Source organism: Carettochelys insculpta, chromosome 1 (assembly GCF_033958435.1).
Source record: "Carettochelys insculpta isolate YL-2023 chromosome 1, ASM3395843v1, whole genome shotgun sequence".
Lineage (NCBI taxonomy): Eukaryota > Metazoa > Chordata > Testudines > Carettochelyidae > Carettochelys > Carettochelys insculpta.
This window is the reverse complement of record NC_134137.1, coordinates 105,691,264-105,712,051: the sequence shown is the minus strand read 5'-3', so window position 1 is coordinate 105,712,051 and position 20,788 is coordinate 105,691,264. Positions and strand designations below refer to the sequence as shown.

The 20,788-nt window shown below is 41.6% G+C and overlaps 1 protein-coding gene across 2 annotated transcripts in view; it reads left to right on the top strand.

The window, feature by feature from the left end:
- The window catches only part of UGGT2 (UDP-glucose glycoprotein glucosyltransferase 2), a 222,270-nt gene that overhangs the window by 35,686 nt on the left and 165,796 nt on the right, over positions 1-20,788 (top strand). For both annotated transcript variants that reach the window (XM_074989263.1, XM_074989273.1), the window contains 3 exons: positions 1,575-1,647; positions 9,929-10,029; positions 15,193-15,292. In XM_074989263.1, coding sequence (XP_074845364.1) covers positions 1,575-1,647; positions 9,929-10,029; positions 15,193-15,292 — 274 coding nt within the window. The remainder of the gene's footprint in view (positions 1-1,574; positions 1,648-9,928; positions 10,030-15,192; positions 15,293-20,788) is intronic.

Below are 20,788 nucleotides of genomic sequence, written 5' to 3'. Positions count from 1 at the left end.
CATCTGGCTAACTAAAATCATGCTGGCTTACCGGTGTTGCCGGATGAGAGAGTTCTGGATTAGAGAGGTTCAATCTGTACTGTGTTTTGTCTGCTGAAAAAATTCTCTGGAACCTAACCCCCAACTTGTTTATATTAATTCTTATGGGGAAATTGGATTTGCTTTACATTTTTTTGTTTAAAGTAACATTTTTTTCAGGAACATAAACTGCAACATCAAGTCTGGAGTTCCTGTACTATATACAGCTAAGTCCACTACTAGCACATTTTGTCAGGACGGGGCATAGGGCATAGGCACTGGAACCATAGAGCTGAGTTCCCTCCCTTGAGCCAGGAGCTGACTATTTCAACCTTTCGTGCCTGTTAATGATCCCAGCTGGACTAACTGGCCAGCCTGCCTGCCTGCCTGGCTGAAAGTAGCCCATAGACTTCCATATCAGTTCAGCACCAAGAGCAGGCCACTGGCTACTCAACACTAACATCTGTAACTGTCTGTGTTGTACCAGCCCTTGCTCCCAACTTGTTCCTGTCCAGTTTCATTCTGTTCTTGTCTTTTTCCAGCCCTCTTCCATTGCTCAGATTCTGACTGTGATCTTTGTCTCTGGTTACTGAGTCCTGGCTCTGACCCTTGGCTTGATTCCTGGTTCCTGAATCTGTCTTTGGTCCATGGCTCTGGCTCTAAGCTCCTGAACACAGCTCTTACCACTAGGTCAGATTGCCTACATCCTGTTTCTGACACTGGATAGCTTTTGTAGAGTAGATAAGGCTTATGAATGGGAGTGAAAGAGAAAAACAATTATTTGTATAGTAACAGAGAGGGAGCTGTGCTAGTCTATATACTATCAAAACAAAACAGCAGTCATGTAGCACTTTAGAGACTAACAAAATAATTTATTAGGTGAGCTTTCGTGGGACAGACCCACTTCTTCAGACCATAGCCAGACCAGAACAGACTCAATATGTGCCTTCAATATTGAGTCTGTTCTGGTATGGCTATGGTCTGAAGAAGTGGATCTGTCCCACAAAAGCTCACCTAATAAATTATTTTGTTAGCCTGTAAAGTGCTACTTGACTGCTTTTTTGTTTTGAAATTATTTGTATGTAATTAAATTGTTTGTCAGTACATAGAGCAGCATGTGGAAGTTGGGATGGTGCCTGCTTCAAAACGAAAGCCGTAAATATCTTATGTTTATGGGTTTAAATTCACACATTTAAAAATAATAGAACCAAGTAATATTTGGTTATCCACAATGGTTACCATTTGATCAAACTGAGGAAAAGTCATTTTTTAAAGTGAAATTGTTTTCTGTGCTAACATTTTTTATTTTAATTTGAGAAAATAGACATTTTTTCTAATTGTTTGTTTTAGAGTAAAACTTTGGGATCACATGTCCTCTGCAGACAGCCATGCTGAGGCCAAAATATTAATCTACAGTTTGTAATCACATTTGAGAAGTATACATTTGGATTGTATAATTGTAATGGTAGGATGTTCTTTAACAGTTTTATAATATTGGGGAACAAAATGTACGGGTAAATGTCTTGCTTTGTGTTTTATGTATTGTCTGTGTTTAGCCACAAATGACACAACAGGAGAGGAAGATGATGATGAGAGTGAAGTCCAAGGATTCCTCTTTGGTAAATTAAAGTGAGTTAATTTGTGATTAAACTTCTTCATTTGTAAAATACCTGGTTTTGAGCTTAAGATAAAAGACCAGAGATATGATATGAAAATCTTTTGTGGCAATGAGTTGAACTAACATTGGCTAAAATACTAACTTTTTTGTTTGTGTACTTCACTGTTTAAATGTATTGATGAGTTCCTTATTCTGCTCATTTCAGGTTATTAACTATGACATTCTTATTCTTGGCGCATAAACATAACCTAATTTTTAAAAGAAAATGCTGGTAGATTAATACTCTCAGAATGTAGACAATTAAAATTAACTGATTTCCTGAACTAGGGTAGAAAGTAAAATAAAGAAAATCATTATTGAAATAAATCATGGCAGAAATTGGAAATCTATTTTCTATTTATTAGAATCAGCATGTGAACTTTCAAATTGTAAGTAGCTGTAGCCAACCAGGCTCGGGTTCCCCAGAGACGAGGCTGCACCCCGAAGGCGAGTGCTATATTCGCTTTATTGAAAGTGCATGACACCCGCGGCGGGAGCCCCGGAGAAGCCGCCGTCAGCCGTGGGGGAAAACCCGACGCATCGGAGCTTCGCTCAGGGAGAGGCTCAGTAACAAGCCTCCTAACACTAGCTGATAAAGCTGAACTCATTAGCATAAGATTGCCATAAATTGCCTATGCATTTCTTATCACTATCTCTTGTGGCCTACTGCCAGCGTAGCCTTGGAGTCTTGGCAAGCGCGGCTTGTTCTGCAGCTGTTCCCATGGCAGGGTTAGTTATTTTGCAGCTTTCACCTTGCACAGACTGGTCTGTTTAGATTCTCCTGAGGATTCACAGAGGGGATGATCTGCTCTCATGAGACCGTTACAAACTCTTCTCGCACCCTACAGTAGCTTAATCATATACTGTATTCCAGTGTCAAGTACTATGGCAGTGGTTCCCAAATGGTGTTCCGGTGGAACAGTGGGCTATTGCAAAGTGTTCTGCCTGTGAAATTGATTAATGGTGGTCTCTTCCCCATTATCAGGGAAGAAAATAAATTTTGGGATGCAATTTGCTCAGTTTTACAGTTTTGCTCACCTCTGGTTTAAACTAACAGTAAACCATGGCTCAACCCCCCAGCCCTGGCTTAAATTCCACCCAGCCCCAGCTGAACTCCACTTTATTTATTTTCTTCCCTGAGAATGGGGAAGAGACTGCCATTAATCAGTTTCACAGGCAGAACACTTTGCAACAGCTCACGGAACACCACTGTTCCGCTATAACACGGTTTGGGAACCACTGCCATAGTACTCGACAGTGGAATACAGTATATGATTAAGCTACCTGCAACTTGGAAGCTGATTCCGATTCTGTCTCTAGCCCCCCTGCAGCCCTAACCCACTCATCCATCATGTTAAATTTACTAATTAAGTGTACTGATATTATTTATGTTTTATCTGTCATCCCTACTATATTTGTTTTGTTAATGTCTGGTTTCATTATTATTTGTTGAGTTGCATTTACTGTCCAATAATTATAATTAATATTATTATGATATATTATTTGCTAGTAATATTCCTTATAGTTAGTATGACGTAAAAAAGATGAAGTGTTCTGCGGACAGTGCCATGATGTCCAAGTGTTCCATGACCAGAAAAGGTTTGGGAACTGTTGTACTATGGCTTAGACCTCATCTCAGTGTGGAGCTAGCAGCTTAGTCCTCAGGATGGTTAATGAGTTCATCTGAGTTGTGGCATGATCTCTTGATTGGCTAGCAGATCCCATTGGCTGCAAGTAACATACAGGTCTGCCTTTAAGCTCAGTTGCAGCATGTTGCCAGCTGCTTAATGCTTATGCCATAGCTGCAATGTCCCCTGTCTTCACCTCATTCCCAGCCTCACTCCCACCTCGTTTCCATCCTTGTGCCTGCCTTGTTTCTTGTGCTGCTGGAACAGTTTTTATAGAAGGGGTCCTGAGAACAATTGGGCCAAACTGTAAACTGGGTATATAATGGAATCCAGCTCAAGCCAGAGAATGTGGCAGTAACCCCAGCACCTTTGGTACCAGTACCTATTTTTGTTTCCATCCTGCTCCATTACCAGGCTTCTGATTCTGTCCCCGATGCTTGTCTCTGACTCCCAGTTCCTGTTTCTAGCTCTGATGCTTATTTCTTATGCCAGTTTCTGACTCTAACCACTAGGTCAAACCACCCACATCCCTGGCTCAAGTCAGTTGGAGCAGCCTACAAAACAGAGAAGCCCTACTTAATGGCTATCCTGGAAGCCATGGGACATACGCTTAATGCTGGTCCTGTATTCCTATCAATGCTCTCTGTCAGCCTTGGACAAATTTCCCCCATCAGCACTTTCTTAGGAGTCAGACCATGGTACCAAATCCAAAACTGAGGCAGTGCATCAGACTTCAGCTCTTGAGGAGGTGTACTTGGAGAAGGAAGGAGAATCTGCCTCTCCTTCAGTGGTGAACTCACTGTCATTGTCTGTGGACAAAATAGTGTCAAGTCCCTCCCCCTATGGTGATTTCAAGAAGCACTAGGCCTTCCTTTAGACTGTGTTAACCAACTTTAACTTAAAAACTAGGGATGTTGTGGAGGAGCCCGACAACTTTGTCAACAAGTTATCCTACTGTCATGTGACTAGATTTTTATATTGAGTGTGGAAGTTATTTTAATGGCTAGTGTGGTTATTGGCCCCCAATATTGTGCTGGGGGGCCATGTGAGGTGTCTAATGAAAGCTAATGATGCTCTGAGTCTATGTTTGCAACTCATATGTCTGTATCAAGTATGTAGGTAAAGTTATAGATTGGAGCTATGTAGCTGTATTAGAAAATGTTTCATTGCAAAGCTTCACAACAGTGGTGTGAACTTAGCCTCAGCTAGGACATTGGGCTGGACGATAGGGTGGAAACCTGGTGCTCAGACACTGAGTCCACATTTCAAATGCTTGGGACATGTCAATAGGATTCAGCCCAGTTGTCAGGTGACCTGGCTTGAAACAAAGGGACAGGTCCATTTCAAAACAAAAAAGCAGTCAAGTAGCACTTTAAAGACTAACAAAATAATTTATTAGGTGAGCTTTCATGGGACAGACCCACTTCTTCAGAACATAGCCATAGAACATAGGTCCATTTCAGAAATTGGAGACTGTCTCCTGGGATTCATCCAATGGCAGTTTGCCACAATAGCTAACCTGACTCAGGTGGGGGTGGACCCTCAAGGGACTATGGGCTTTTTCCCTGAACTGGGAGGTACAGAAGAGATAATAACAGGGAGAGAGCTGTGCTGTGGACTTAGCAGTGTCCATCTTGGATCCTTTGTCTTTTGTTCTCCAAGGATCCATGTGCCAGCATGTGGACCCCAGAGGGTCATATCTACAATGCTTTAACAACTGAATGTACGTAACCTGAAATAAACTTCCAAGAATAAGCAAACAACATTGCTGGCCTGCATTGGTAGTTATGACTGATGTATATAAAGTATTGCTTTAACAATTCTTCTCCCTAACCCTGTTCTTTCTTTTTTATTAATAACTCTTTAGATATTAGATATAAAGAATTGGTGAGTGTGTTGTTTGGGTAAGATCCAATATATATTGGTTGGGGTCTAGGGCTGGGCCCTTTGCGGTCTGGAAGAATCTGTGTGGTGTTTGGTGAAATAGGCTTAAGAGCCTCTCACCTTATGTTGGGGATTGTTGGTCTGGGCTGATACAGCAGCTGAGAAGTCTGTGGGTTTGCTTGTGTGGGTTCTGGCTGGCCAGTGGGGCTGGCAGAGGTGCTGTGGTGGCTGGCTGGATTTGCCTTAGTGAGAAGGAAATCCCATCCCAGGGCGGTAAGTGGCCTGGATTTTAAGCAAGGTACCCTGGATTGTTTTCTCTAGGTGTGCACAGAAATCCCATCCTATTACACTTACTCCACCCAGGCCCCAGTCATGCTGCCTGTCCACCCAGGGATCCTTAAGATTGCCAAATCATAGTAGCAGTTTCCCTCTTCAATGATCTCAGTTTCTTTTCAGCACTATTTCCGGATCTGACAAAGTGGGTCTGCCCCACAAAAGCTCTTACTTACTGCTGCCACACACAAGTAGCTTAAATCGAGTGCTGTTGTAGTGTATTGTGGGAACATATCCCATAGTTCTCTGAGCCCTGTTGCACTCTGACCCCACAAGTAGATGTGGGTATATGATGCCATCTTCCCACATTTCATTCCCCTCTTTCCCCTGCCATGTTAAGTATGTTTAAGTAGACACAGGTGCTACACTGAAACTTGAATGAAGCATCAGTAGTGGGCCAGGGTGGCTAACAGGCAGTACATGTTTGACAGCCACGAAAATCGTGACTGCCCACAGAGGCCCTTTCAGGACATTGAATCTGGATTTAGGCCACCTGGGAAGACCTTTAAGTCCAAGTAGACATGGTTGTTACACTAAAATTTGAATGATTCATCAGGCTCAAAGGCCCCAGACTACAGCCAGATTTGCACCTGGAAAAGAAGACCTTTAGAACTTCCCCACTGCAAGCCTTACTTTGACAACTGTGGTAAATGTATAGCTAATACATTGGCTTCACTGAGACATGCAGGCTCGGGGTGGCTACAAGACCCCCAGCCACAGCCAGACACCAAAAATTGTGACCGCCAAGGGAGATATTCCCCTAGTGACTACAAGACCTCCGGTTACAGCCAAAGCCCTAAAATCATGACTGCCGACATCCCCTGGGTGGCTAAAAGAGCTTCAGCCAGCCCCTCAAAATCCTGACCTCCAAGGGAAACGTTGCCCAGGCAGCGACAAGACCCCTGGCTCCAGCCAGGCCCCAAAAATTGTGACCCTCACCACACGCAATCAGCCTGGCACCTTGCGCAGCACATCCTGTTATTGGTTCGGGGTCAAGCTACGTGATGGGAATGTTCCAGACTGTGTGGTGCCTCCAAGGGGAGGGAAGGGAAGGGAAGGGATGTGGGGGTCAAGATAACATGTAAACAGCTGAAAAAAAGTTTCTCATACTACCAGACAAGCATCACGCACACCTACAGCCTACCTGACACGTGCTATGTGGGGCCAGCAGCTGGCACCAGGCAGCTCAGAATAAAAGGCAGCTAGTAGGGGTGTACACATAAGCATGGACCCCACAGCTGTGCTCCTAGCAAAGAAGGAGACAGAAGATTTTTCAGCCTCTGATGACCCTACAGCCACGGGTTTGCTGGTGCCGAATTGTAATGGTTCTGTGGCCTAATTCCTATGCACTTTGAGAACTGTGGAGATGTAAGAGGCTAGAGCGGAGAACTGTGGTGCATTGTAGGGCACATACAGGACATCTGTGGAGGCTAATGCATTTGATTTAAAGACATGCTGCACCATTGCTACTCTTCATTTGGATTTTTAAATTTGAATTGAATGCTACAGCCGTCAGGTTACTATGATTTTAGGATTTCGTTATCATGTTAATGTTGGTGGTCCATAAATCGAGCTCATGGAATTTACAGTAAGGACAGGCACTGGGAAAAATCAGGCTGACTGACATAAAATCAATTTTATCTCATAGCATAGACACAGCCTCAAAGACTCCATCTGCAAGACATCTTTCACTGTTAGAAAACCCAGGATTGGACCTGTGTGTATCAGCCTGAACAAGAAATGCCTATGATCATGGCCCAAGCTCTTTTGGTTCTCTGGTCTCATTAACCTGTTAACGTGGCCCCTAATCACACTTTGAAAATACCAAAAGTGATGATGCAGTGAAAGGGAAAAGCTTTTCTGGATGCAGTATCTCTTTATTTCATAGATTAGATGGTGGTTGTTTGACATCCATTGATGGATCATGCTCCTTAGTAGTTGAAAATATCTTAGCTTTCAGGAGAGAGGACTCTACCAGACTTACTTAAGATGCTAAGTAGAAGAGGTTCTCTCTCTTAGGCATTTGAAGAATTGGTTATCTCTCTTGAAAGCACTGGGGGCTGATATTATAGAGTACTTGGTCAACTTAAAGTGTGTAGGTCTTTCCCTAAGCTCTCTAAGAATGCACCTGGTGGCTGTCTTCCCTCCCTGTTCCCTTCTGGAAGGCCACATTGTATCTTGTCATCTGACAGGGGATAGATTTCTCAAGGTTCTCCTTCATGTCTTACTAGCAGAGACCTTCTCTCTTCCTGAGACCTCAGAGTTGTTTTAACAAGTTTGATGGTAGCTCCTTTTGAGAGTTTGGTGACCTGCTGTTTGAGAACCATCTGCTTAATAGCCGTAACCTTAGCTAGAAGGATAGGGGAAATTCAAATCCTTATGGTGAGGCCACCTTTTATAGTAATCCATAAGAACAAAACCTCAGCAAGGTTCTTATTTGAAGTGGTTTCTGATTTTAACCTTAATTTGGTGATCTTCCTCACAACACTTGGGTAGAAGGGAAACTTCATATCCTGGATGTTTTCAGATCTCTGTCTTAAGGCTTATCTACACCACCGCACATTAGGTAACTAAAAAGTTACCTAGTGTGTGTTAACATAGTCCTGTTTAAAGAGTTTTGGTTTGTACCAGCAGCATCCACATGGTGGAGTTATAGTGCAGCGTGCTACTATACACTGAAGTTCACATCCTTGTAGTCCAAACTGTGTGATTGTGTAGACATAGCCTTATTATCTGTATGGAGCAAAGCCTTTGATGAACTCTAAATTATTTCTAGCATTTGCTGTCTCCATTCAAAGGTTGTATAAATGGACCACAGATCGTATTAGGATATGGTAGGCAATGGTCCCTTTAAACCCCACTTGAGCAGGTTAGGACCAATTGAGCCAGGTCTTGTTCACTGTGGTGAAGTTCTAGAGATTTGCAAAGCAGTTACCTGGAATTCAGTTCACACCTTACCTCAGCGCCATTCTTTGGTAGAAGAGGTTCAGATCCAGCACCCACTTCAGCAAAGCTGCCCCATAGTTTTTACTTATATAAACTCAAAACACTCACCTCCAGGACTTGAATTCAGTGCTCATGAATCATGAGAGGGGAAATACATGTGGGCAACCACCCAGAGAAGAAAGAATGGTTATTTCCTCCATTGTAATTCTGGTTCTTTGAGGTGTGGTATCCACATGGATGCCACATTCTACTCTCCTCCAGAACTTTTCAGAGCATTTCAATGGAGGGGGCCATTCTGTTAAAGACCTGAGCATATGCATCCTACAATAAAGAGACTTTAAAGCAGATTACATAGGGAGACTTGTGAACTGTGATTCATGCTCAGATTCAACACATTAACACTTGGCATGAACAAAGACAGCAATTATCTTATGCATTACAAAGACTGCTTCCCTTCCTTTGATGTTTGTAATTATCTCAGGCAAGCCTCTCAACATGCTCCCTCCCTCACCCCTTCATTCAATTCTATGTATTTGATTTGTCCATTTTTATTGCAATTTTTTTTGGTCCTCTGTACTATATAACTGGGTCTGGACTGGAAAGTCTATAGATCTGAGGAAGTGGGTCTTCCACGCAAGCTCATCACCTAATAAATCATTTTATTAGTCTTTAAAGTGCTACATGACTGCTGTTTTGTTTCTTTTAGAAGAAGCAGAGGAAAAGGGAGAATGGTAGGAACAGAGAGCTCCTGACAAGAATAGAGAAAATGGGGCACCTTGGTATATGGGAGAGGAATGGGGAACAGACAGAGGCCCTGTCATGGGTGGGGAGGTTACAGGGAGTCTCAAAACAGAGGGCAATAGGAGGCTAGAACATAGGGAGCTTCTGGGGTTGAATGGAGGGATTCAAGGAACCATGGCACGTGAAGAGTTCAGCCTGCAGAATCAAGAAAGTGTGTGACCTTCTAATATATAATACATTTTGGTGGGTGACTATGGTGAAAATATCATAAGCACATACACAAAATGCAATCTTTGTGTAACTCCATGAAAGTAATCATGGATATACATAATCCCATGTTTGCATTAAATCATCTAAACTTGTGAGCGTTTTCCCAGACCTTGAGTTCACTTAATACAAAGTTCATTTCATGACAATATCATTTTGTCTAATTATTAGAAACCTAAATTATGTTAAAATAACTCAACTTATTTAGGGTCCAAGTCAGAGAAATACTTCTCCTTGGAAACATGAGGAGAAGCTGTTTGTGTTTAGCATTTTCAAGAGGAGGCCCTGAAGCTGTGGCCACATTCACAAATCGTAATCTCTGTTTATAGAAGTGAATTCAAAGGGTTAAATTTTTGTGTGTTATCTTATATAGAGAAGCATGATGAAGCCAACAAACAGTTTTGTAAGTGATGGAGAGAAGTAATTTGATTGTTTTTCAAATGTTTTGATCTAGACAGATGTATCCCGACCTTAAAGATAACCTGAAGGAGTTTAGAAAACACCTAATTGAAAGTAGTAATAACTTGGAACCTCTGAAACCCTGGGAGCTACAAGGTATGTATTTGGTATGTTATGTATGTTTGTTGGTTTGTGAATTGACACTCATTTTGTTTAATTCTTTTTTGTATTAGTGATTATAAAAAGCTATAATGCAGGGGTGTCCTATATATTCATCACTCACCACATGTGGGGAATAGGACACTGTGTTGTGGTGAGTATTGGGGTGGCCAACCTGTGGCTCCTGAGCTGCATGCAGTTACTGTAGCCTTTAAATGTGGCTCCTCATGGGGAGTGCCATCCACCCACTCCACGCAAGTGCCCCACTTCTTTGTGGGAGAAGCATGTGGCAGCAGCCCTGGTGACTTTGGTGAGTCGCTAGCATTGAATTAGAATGGGGAGGGAGCTGGAGGTGCCTTGCTTGGGGCGGGGAGGGGGCATTTGTTTTGAGGGAGGTGGCTGGGAGTGCCTGGCTCTATGAAGTTTTGTGGCAAATGTGGCAAATATGAAATTCGAAAAGATGACAACCACAAGTGTGTCCATCTTTGAATTCCTAATGAACACTGGTGCTATAACAAAAACTACTTGTGTTCTTTAGGTGATTGTCCATATGCGTACTGGACTTTAGGTTTCACATGCACACCAGGACCTGGGGAATATTTACATAGCAGCCTCCATATTGCCAATGCTCACACTTCTGCCACCTTAGGCTCTGTTCCAGGGAAATAGAGGGAGTTACTGGTCTGCAGTTCTTTTGGTTCCTCCTTACTACTCTTGGGAGCTTCATGGTTTATACTGACTTCTTAACATCTCTCTGTAAATATTTTTAATATAGTTAATTAGTTATGAAATAATTGTATGAAGTTGGTTCCCTAACTCTAGGAACCACCAATCCCAGGTAGGAAGTGATATTTTTATAAGTACAAACACATCTCATCACCTCAATTCCTGGTCTCTTAATTTGCAGAAAAATATGCTAACAGCACTCAACTTTAAAAGGCACATCAAAGGTCACGAGCCCTCCTTGGTCACTTACTATGAGGACACTTGGACTGGTTGAGGGAAACTAATGTCACTTCTAGGTGCTGTATGTGCATGTTACTCCAGAGTGTAATCAAGCAGCTGAGTGGGTTCTAACACCAAAGGTTCCTTCATGAAGTTAGGAAAAATCTATAGCTGAGAAGACTGCCTTGCACAATGGTCTGAAGAAGGCAGGAATGGCTCCTTTTTCTGTTCCTATTCTAAGACTTCCACCACCAACTCCCCTGGCTCCAAGTGAGTAGGGAGAAGAGAGCAAGGGCAGGCATGGAGAAGGGGGACATGCATAAAGACCAACCACCATGAATACATACCCATTCAAAGTGCTGAATCTCACAGGCCTGCATGGATCTCAGATAGAACCTGGACAAGTTCACCCTGAAAATCACCAATCAATAAAATTTATTGAAGTGAGGCTGGATTGCAAAATAACCACTTCCTCTCCATCATCAGATTCGTGCTGCATTTCTTGATGTGTCCCAAGACAATTTTAAGGTCCTGCCTGACACTTTTGGAGTTATAGAGCTGAAAATATCTTCAAGTCCCCATTTTCAAGGCTTCTCAAATATCTTCAAACTTGGTTATGGCCCATGTTTGCACACCAGAGACAAGCACGGTCGTGGCTTGCAAGTCATGTTTCACAAGAAGATCTTAGTCTCCCTTTCGTATTGGGTGGGCAGTCTGTTCCAGCATAGGGATGCTTTGACTGTGGATGCTTTTCTTATAGGTTGGAGAGCACATGTGGAGAGACAAGCAATGCAAGGGATGAAGTCTCCTTTAGTAATTTGTATTCCACATCCATATGTTGGAACTGAGAGCAGTGAGGCTGGCCTGCAAGCAATTCCTTTCCGCGTTTGCAGCCTGTTAGTCCAATTATTATTGGACAACGTGATGGAGGTCTGAGTCAGCAAGCAGGGAGGATCCTGTTTCTCACAGCTTTGTGAAGGCCACTGCCCTCTAAAACTCATGCATACCTATGTAAATAACTCTGGCTATAGGTATTTATCCATCTGCTAGCAGATATTTTTCCACAGAACCCAAGTGGGAGTTGCATTACCCAGCTCTATGGGAAGTGTTACAGATGTAGAGGTCTCACACTCACAGAACTCTTTGCATTACATAAGTACAAACTGCTGCTTTTGTTGGCCAGGACATTTCTGCATTTTTTTTTTTTTTTGTCACATAGGACTCCAGATACCCACCTCCTTGACAGAGACACTTCTTGTGACTCACACGAAGAGTGTTGCATATTGTGAGAAGCACTTGAAGAACTGGATGAACTCCTTGTCCAGCATCTGATGAAGTGAGTCTGTGCTCACGAAAGCTCATGCTCAAAACTTTTCTGTTAGTCTATAAGGTGCCACAGGACCCTTCATTGCTGTTACAGATCCAGCTGATGCCATTAGTTCTGCTGGAACAGTGTCCAAGTTCTGTGCCCTCCTGTCAGGGCCCAGTATATCTTTTTCTGTAAGGACAAGGTTCAGCTTCGTCCACATCCATCCTTCCTTCCAAAGGTGGTCTCCAGTTTTCCTAGTGGTCAGGATATTTTCCTTCCCATCTTCTAAACCTCATTGCTCCTTGCAGGAGCAAAGACAGCATTCTCTTGATGTTAGTTGGGCACTCCTTTTCTATGACAGGATCAAGCCCTTCCACAAGTACTCACAGCACTTTATGGGAGTTACTGACCACATGAAAAGGTTAGCTGTTTCATCACAGCACGTTTCCTTCTGGATCATGTCTTCCATATGCATGTGTTATGACCTCACTAAGGTTGTCTTGCCATCTGTTATGGTACATTCTACATGAGCACAGGCCTCTTTGAGTGCCTTGTTGGCCCAAGTTCTTCTCCAGGAACTCTGCGGGGCTGTGATACGATCCTCTGTACATACTTTCACATCACAACATTCCAGACAGGATGCGACCTTTGGTACTGCTATTCTTGGGTCAGCCATGTGTTGACTCTGACCACTCTTCTAGGTAAGGCTTGTGAATCACCTACTTTGAATAGATATGAGCAAGCCCTTGAAGAAGACAAATGGTTACTCACCTTTATAACTGTTTATCTTTGAGATGTGCAGCTCATCTCTGTTCAGTACACTCCCTTCTTCCCCATTGTTGGAGAAGCTATCAAGAAGGTACTCAGGGGCAGTCATGTTGGCAGGGTCATATACAGGGCATCACATTGGCGCTACTCCAGAGGGACTCCACAGCTGACCCAGTGGGTAACAGTTAAGGTAAGTACTTTCCAACAGCTGTGCACACAGTGTGTGCACACCTACTTTGAATAGGTACGAGTTACATATATTGGTGAAGAACAACAGTTACAATGTGCATAACCATTTTTGTGGGTTGTTTGAGGAAAAGAGTATTGTGGAGGCGCATGCTTACTTAATAAAAGAGCTGTCCTGTTTAGAGAATTATATGTTAAATTGTTACTCTCTGTGGCTCCAAGAGATTGAGCAGGAGAAGATGATGTTAAAGAAGTATAATATAGAATAACAAGTTTTAGCTCTGCACATTCAAAACTGAATGCTCAGTAAATGGTTTCTTGTTTACCCAGCCCATGAGGGCAATTGCACCTGAACCTGGAGATTCAAAGGGGCTCAGAGCTCCCAGCCACTGCTACTGCAGCAGAAGTGGTGGCTGGAGCTCTGGGCCCCTTTTAGTTGCCATCGGATCACTGATCCACATGGGTCTGAGTGCTGGGAGTGGCAGGCAGCTGTCTAGGTAGTGCTATGGTCTGATTTCCCTCAGCCCTACTCCTCCATCCTCAGTCCCTCCCTAAGCACTGGACCCAAGGGCTACGTCTACACGTGCCCCAAACTTCGAAATGGCTACGCAAATGGCCATTTCGAAGTTTACTAATGAAGCGCTGAAATGCATATTCAGCGCTTCATTAGAATGCGGGAGGCCGCGGCGCTTCGAAATTGACGTGGCTTGCCGCCGCGCGTCTCGTCCAGACGGGGCTCCTTTTCGAAAGGACCCTGCCTACTTCGAAGTCCCCTTATTCCCATGAGCTCATAGGAATAAGGGGACTTCGAAGTAGCCGGAGTCCTTTCGAAAAGGAGCCCCGTCTGGACGAGACGCGCGGCGGCAAGGCGCGTCAATTTCGAAGCGCCACGGCCGCCCGCATTCTAATGAAGCGCTGAATATGCATTTCAGCGCTTCATTAGTAAACTTTGAAATGGCCATTTGCGTGGCCATTTCGAAGTTTGGGGCACGTGTAGACACGGCCAAGGTTTGTGGTGGCTGTTTGCTCTGCTGTGTCTCGTGCAGGATGTATACATGCTTGATGAAACGTTTGATTCCTAGTGGAAACATTATAGGATCTCAAAATCTGAATATAAATGCTCCATTTTTCACAATCAGTAACATTAATTGGTAACTCTAATTCTTTATAATTCCATATGATTTTATTTCTTTTGATTTATTAGCTATGACTATTTATTGTCAAAAAAAACAGGTGAATATTTCTAATCTTGGTGCATAAAATGAATTCTAGAGGTACTAATTAATGATTGCCTTGATGTGCATTGAGCATTCATTGGTATGAAATTAAATTTTGGGTTATACTCCCCCATTAGAAGTTCAAGTTCTTCTTAAAGTGATTCTGTATGTTCATTCCACTGTAGATACTTGTCCCATGCATTTTTGTCAGAGAATAAGCGAATAAGCCACATGTGTGTCAGTGTGATGTCATATGATGGAACTTCTGTTTTGAAAGTCTGCCTTTATAAAAACCTAGGATATTACACAAAGCAGCCTTAATTCTGGCATTTCATAACTTTTATGTGCTTGACTTTCCACCCTTAATATTGTATACAAGGTGGTTTAGCCTGTTGGTTCCAAGATATTGAACAAGGTGAGTGAGGTAATTTTTTTTTTTATTGTACCAACTTCTGTGGGGGAGGGAGACAATCTTTTGAGCCACACCTTTCCCAAACCTGAAGAAAAGTTTTATGTGGCTTGAAAGCTTGTCTCTATCACCAAGAAAAGTTGGTTCAATAAAAGATATTTTTTCATCCAAGTTGTCTAATAACCTTAATAATGGTTGTCAAATACTGCTTTATTCTAACTATGAAAAGTTCCAATTTTTTTGGTGTGCATTTGAAGAGTTTTATAAAATAATAAACTATGTTGATTTGTAGTTGTGTTCTCCAGTGATGGCTTTTTTTCTTACAGATTTAAGTTTTCAAGCAGCTTCTCAAATTATCTCCACACCGGTTTTCAGTGCCTTAAAAGTTATGAAAGACATTGCTCAGAACTTCCCAATAAAGGCCAGGTATGATAAAATTGTTTACCTTTTGAGTATTGACTGATGACTGATGTATGGGTGTGTTTGAATTTGATGACTATTTTAGAGATTTTGGTGGAATCCTGGAAACAGATAATCATGCTCTTGCACAGTTATTCTGGGAAGGAGTCCAAGAGACTTCAGTGAGAGGAGAGTAACTTCTAGAAGGAATGAAGCTCAATATCTTAATGGTCTATCTGATGCCTGGTGATCTTTATAAACTCAGGGCTTAATCCTTCAAACACTTCTGTACGTGAATAACTTTGCTCATGGGACTAGCCCTCCTTTATGTCTGTGGGACTGGTGGATATTCCAGGCTTCCTCTAATTTAGAAACCAGTTGTCTTTTAGAACATTTATAGCTCTGCTGATGTAAAAGTTTGCTTTTCTGAGAGCCAGACATGCCTTATCACTGGGAATTTTTGTATGTGTCAGATACTGCATGTCACAGTTTGTCCCAAAGTGTTTAAAGTGAATTACAGAGTTAACTGAGATGCTAAGTAGGGTTTTCTGCTTGAGACCATCTCACAGCATATTACAGATCCTTACGTAAGGATCTCCTTTTTGTTTTATTGTCCCTGTTGTTTTTCTGTTAAAGAAAAACTGCCACGTAATGTAAGAGCTAGTTTAATCATGTCTAATTACAAAGAAGAGTAAATAACATTTTTTTAAAAATGTCTAAAATATAATTGCAAAGAAATATAGAACAACTAAGCTGGCATAAGTGAACACTTAGAAAAATGCACCTCATTATTGGAACGCAGGAGGAAAGGTACAAAATTACAAGTTATAAGCCTCTCTCTATTCTTATTATTTAAAAAAGATTGAGTGAGAAGGGACAGTTTCATCGAGTTAAAAATCATCCAGTTAAATGATCAAGTGAAGAAATACTTTAAATCATCAAATATTTTTATAAGAAAAAAGAAAAGAATTAAACGCAATTTCAGGTACTACGCCAGTCCTAAAGCCTGCAATTTTTGTGTTTCTACAATCACATATACTTGTTTTTTCCCATTTAATATAAGTGTTTGTCATCCCTTTTGCTTTGTGAAAGACTCACACAAGTGACAGGGAGAATAAGTTGTAATGAAAATAGACATAACTAAATTACAAATAGAAATCGATTCCTTTGCACTAATCTTTTTATAGCAGCCTTATATTGTAAAATATCAAGTAAAAAGAATTCATGTATTCTGATTCTCCACTGCAATAATTTGTCATGATTTTTTTATTAATTCCATGACAGTAAGTAGAGTTGAATGAGTGAATCAGAGAAGAATCAGCCACTGAACAAAATAAATTTAAGTTTTCTGACTTGCATTAGCAATGATACTTTAATAGTTAGACAGAAATAACATGAGCTCATGGGAATAAGGGGACTTCGAAGTAGTTTATGCTATTTTTGCACATCACCCATTTTGGATGGTGAAAATGGAACAGTCCTTTTCTGGCTGTCATGAACTAGGGCAATTAAGTTTGGGTTGCAAATTCTGAAGATAAACATTTAAATCAATACAAAAGTTAAATTTATCAAATTAAAATTAAAAAAGAGAGATTTGTGTCTCAAAATGGTCCTTTTACTTTAAAAAAATTACAACTTTAGAAGTGTCCTTTTCCCAGGCTTTCTGCTGGTAAGCTTCCTTTTCATCTCATTTCCCAGAAGAAAGTTCAATATGAATTACTGTAGTATTTACAAAATGACATATTCTAAGGTAAGAGAGACCAGTATATTTGACAGCATATAAGCAGTGAAATACATGACATATTTGGAAGATTGTTAGTTGACATACCACTTATTAGTTTTAAGTATTTGGCTATTACATAATCTTATAACCATATGTAGTACCAGTGCATAGCCTGGATTTCCTGAGTCCCATAGATAACTTACAAATGTTAATATCTTGAGAATATTAAAAGTTATAGTTTAATGTGCATTTATCTCAGTAGCATTTTTATTTTTCCATATAGAAGAGAAAAAAGATGAGTAAAGAAAGTAAAACACCACATTTAAATATTACAAAAACTTCTGAAAATCACCCGGTGATCTTATTAATAACCACTTACCTGCACACGGAGGTGAATTTAAGTCTCTGTGTTGGATTCAGGAATATTCACTGAACACTGTATTGCTCTGTGTATCCTAATATTCTCCCCTTGCACATTTAACTTGTACGCAGCAAAGTAAGCTGAAATGATGCTTTCCGAATAAATGTATTTTGTTGTCCTGCTCTTTATTTTATTTATTCTATTCAGATTCCTTTATGGTGTTTGGGACTCATTTTCTTATTTAAATTTGTTGTTTATAATAATAAAACTGAAAAGTCTGACCATTATTATTGTGATGGGTTGGATCACAGGGGTCCACTTGAGACTGTCACCTAGGCTGCGTCTACACGTGCACGCTACTTCGAAGTAGCGGCACCAACTTCGAAATAGCGCCCGTCACGTCTACACGTGTTGGGCGCTATTTCGAAGTTGAAATCGACGTTAGGCGGCGAGACGTCGAAGTCGCTAACCCCATGAGCGGATGGGAATAGCGCCCTACTTCGACGTTCAACATCGAAGTAGGGACGTGTAGACGATCCGCGTCCCGCAACATCGAAATAGCGGGGTCCTCCATGGCGGCCATCAGCTGGGGGGTTGAGAGATACTCTCTCTCCAGCCCTTGCGGGGCTCTGTGGTCACCGTGGGCAGCAGCCCTTAGCCCAGGGCTTCTGGCTGCTGCTGCTGCAGCTGGGGGTCCGTGCTGCATATACAGGGTCTGCAACTAGTTGTTGGCTCTGTGTATCTTGCACTGTTTAATGAAAGTGTGTCTGGGAGGGGCCCTTTAAGGGAGCGACTTGCTGTTGAGTCCGCCCCGTGACCCTGTCTGCAGCTGTGCCTGGCTCCCTTATTTCGATGTGTGCTACTTTGCCGTGTAGACGTTCCCTCGCTGTGCCTATTTCGATGTTGGGCTGAGCAACGTCGAAGTTGAACATCGACGTTGCCAGCCCTGGAGGACGTGTAGACGTTATTCATCGAAATAGCCTATTTCGATGTCGCAACATCGAAATAAGCTATTTCGAAGTTGGGTGCACGTGTAGACGTAGCCCTAGTGTGCTGGTCATGCAATTGAGCTCACCAACCTGCTTTCTGGTGCACCCATGATTGTGTCGGCTGGGCCAGAACCTCTGGCCTCCCCCAGCGAACGCACAAAATTGGGGTAAGAGCCCACAGCAGAGCACTACAGATGCTGAACCAGCTCAGCCTGGGAGCACTCAACTATAAGGCCATTGACAGCACCCAGGAATATAGCCTCCAAGAGAACCAAAACCCCAAATAAATCTGTCCTACTCTTTGTAAAAGTTTTACAAAGAAAAAGATTATGTTTGCTCTCTTTAGCAATGAAAAAAGAGATATGCACAGTGGTTGTTCCCCCTAGATAACAATTATTTACACTGGGCTTGATAATAAGCAAAAGTGTTTTAATAAATATAGAAACTAGGATTTAATTGACTGCAGTTGAAATAGACAAATCAAAGTATGTTACTGAGCCAAAATAAACAAAACCCACCAGCTAATCTTAATAGAGTAGGAGACTTGTTAAATGCAAATTCTCACCCTCACAGTTGTGCTAATCATCTCTTTCGCAAGCTAGGCTGCCTCCTAGCTTGGGCCCAGTCCTTCCCCTTGTTCAGTCTTAGATGTTTCCAGAAGACATCATGGGTGGTGAGCAGGGGTCTCCTGGCATCTGGTGTTTGGTTCTCCTTTTTAAATCCGTTTTGCCAAAGTGAGAATTCTTTGTGTCCAGTTCATATTTTTCTTTCCTTGAGTGGAAGAGTACCAGATCTAAAATGGCTTCCAGCATCCTGGCTACATGTCCTGGAATGACCAACCACAATCCAGGCCTACAGGAAAAACAAAACAATTTACAGATTGTTACCTTGACCACCAGTACAGTAATGGCCCTCCTTGGCACGTATAAATAGAGCCATATATCATACTTCTAACTTCACATACCAGAATGATATACACACAAAAATAGAATATACATATTTGGCAGATCATAACTTTAAAAGCAATGTTACATGAAGCATTTTGTCTAAAGTGTCTTCGAGTTATGCATATTCATATTCATAAGACAATTTTCATAAAGCATGCGGGGGGGAGGGTGACAACTATAACATAGCATAACCAGAAAGAGTCTGTTCTACATTTTAGCTCAGTGTCTGTCACAGTATTTTTGTGCATTATTCCTAATTATTTGTACTTTTTGTCAGGTCAGTAATGAAATTTTGACCATATTTGACATGTCTTCCACAAGCAATTTTACATCTTGTTCTATTCTCCTTCTTATCCGTGAAACATTCTCCTCAGTCCTACACAACTATCCTGCGTTGTTAACATATTTTTATAACCTGCCTCCCCAAAACACAACGCGATGCCTAATAATGGCTGGACATAGGGGCCAGTTATTGATTCATTAATATTTGTTGTTCATTTATCTTCTTACCAATGTTGAAGCACAAGATTTCTCTGAGTTTAGGCGGCTAACATTCGGCTTTATTGAATTCAATAAGGCAGCAGATGAGCCAAACTGGACACAGGTAAAATCAGGTCCAGCAAGGCTGCTTGATGCAGCTAACTCTATTATTTTATACCCTTACACAAACAAGTCCAGTGCCAGAGGCGATTAGTTAGAGAAACAAATCATTTTCAGAGAGAAAACTGTTATCAGCAAGGAGGAACAGGTGTCAGGGAGTAGGAGCCCCAAATCCAAACAGTTCATTAGCGCGTTCCATAGAGCTCATCCTCCCTGCCATTCCCAAATAGGTGAGGAAAAGCTGAAGCTCTTGTGTGCATGCAGAAGTAAGAAATGTGAAATGGCTTCTATATAAGACGGCTTCCACACCAAAGAACAAAACAAAACACCACCTTCCTTACAATCATTTAAGATAACATGTGCTATGTTATGTTCCGTTTTGTAGTTTAATGTGTAGATAGTGCTCCTCGTGATGGGGTGCTGATTCACTTTGAGACCTGTAGGAGCTAATTTTTTTTACTAATAAAATAAATAATAATAATGTAATGAATTATAAATTATGCCAATTGTAGTCTGATTCAAATAAAACTGAGTTACTTTTTCTTAAAATAATGACTAGATACTTCAAGAATGTTTGAAATTATTGATACAGGGACAGAAAGTTATGTACTGTATTGGTGTTTATTATATTTTGCTCTTTAGGTTTTAGCCTAGTGCGTCCTACTTATTTAATGGCTAAATTATTCGTTTGGCTAAACTAACTCTTAGTAATAATTCCCATCAAACACAGAAATATCTTATGGTTGGGAAAATGTTATATAAACTCAGCGTTTCTAAATCACAGGTGCCCAGCCTTTTTTCATAGGGGCAACATGGCAATTTTTTACATGTTACTGGGGCCGAACACAAACTAACCCCAAACCCTCTCCTTCCCCCCCGCACTGGCTTAAACCCTTCTCAGCT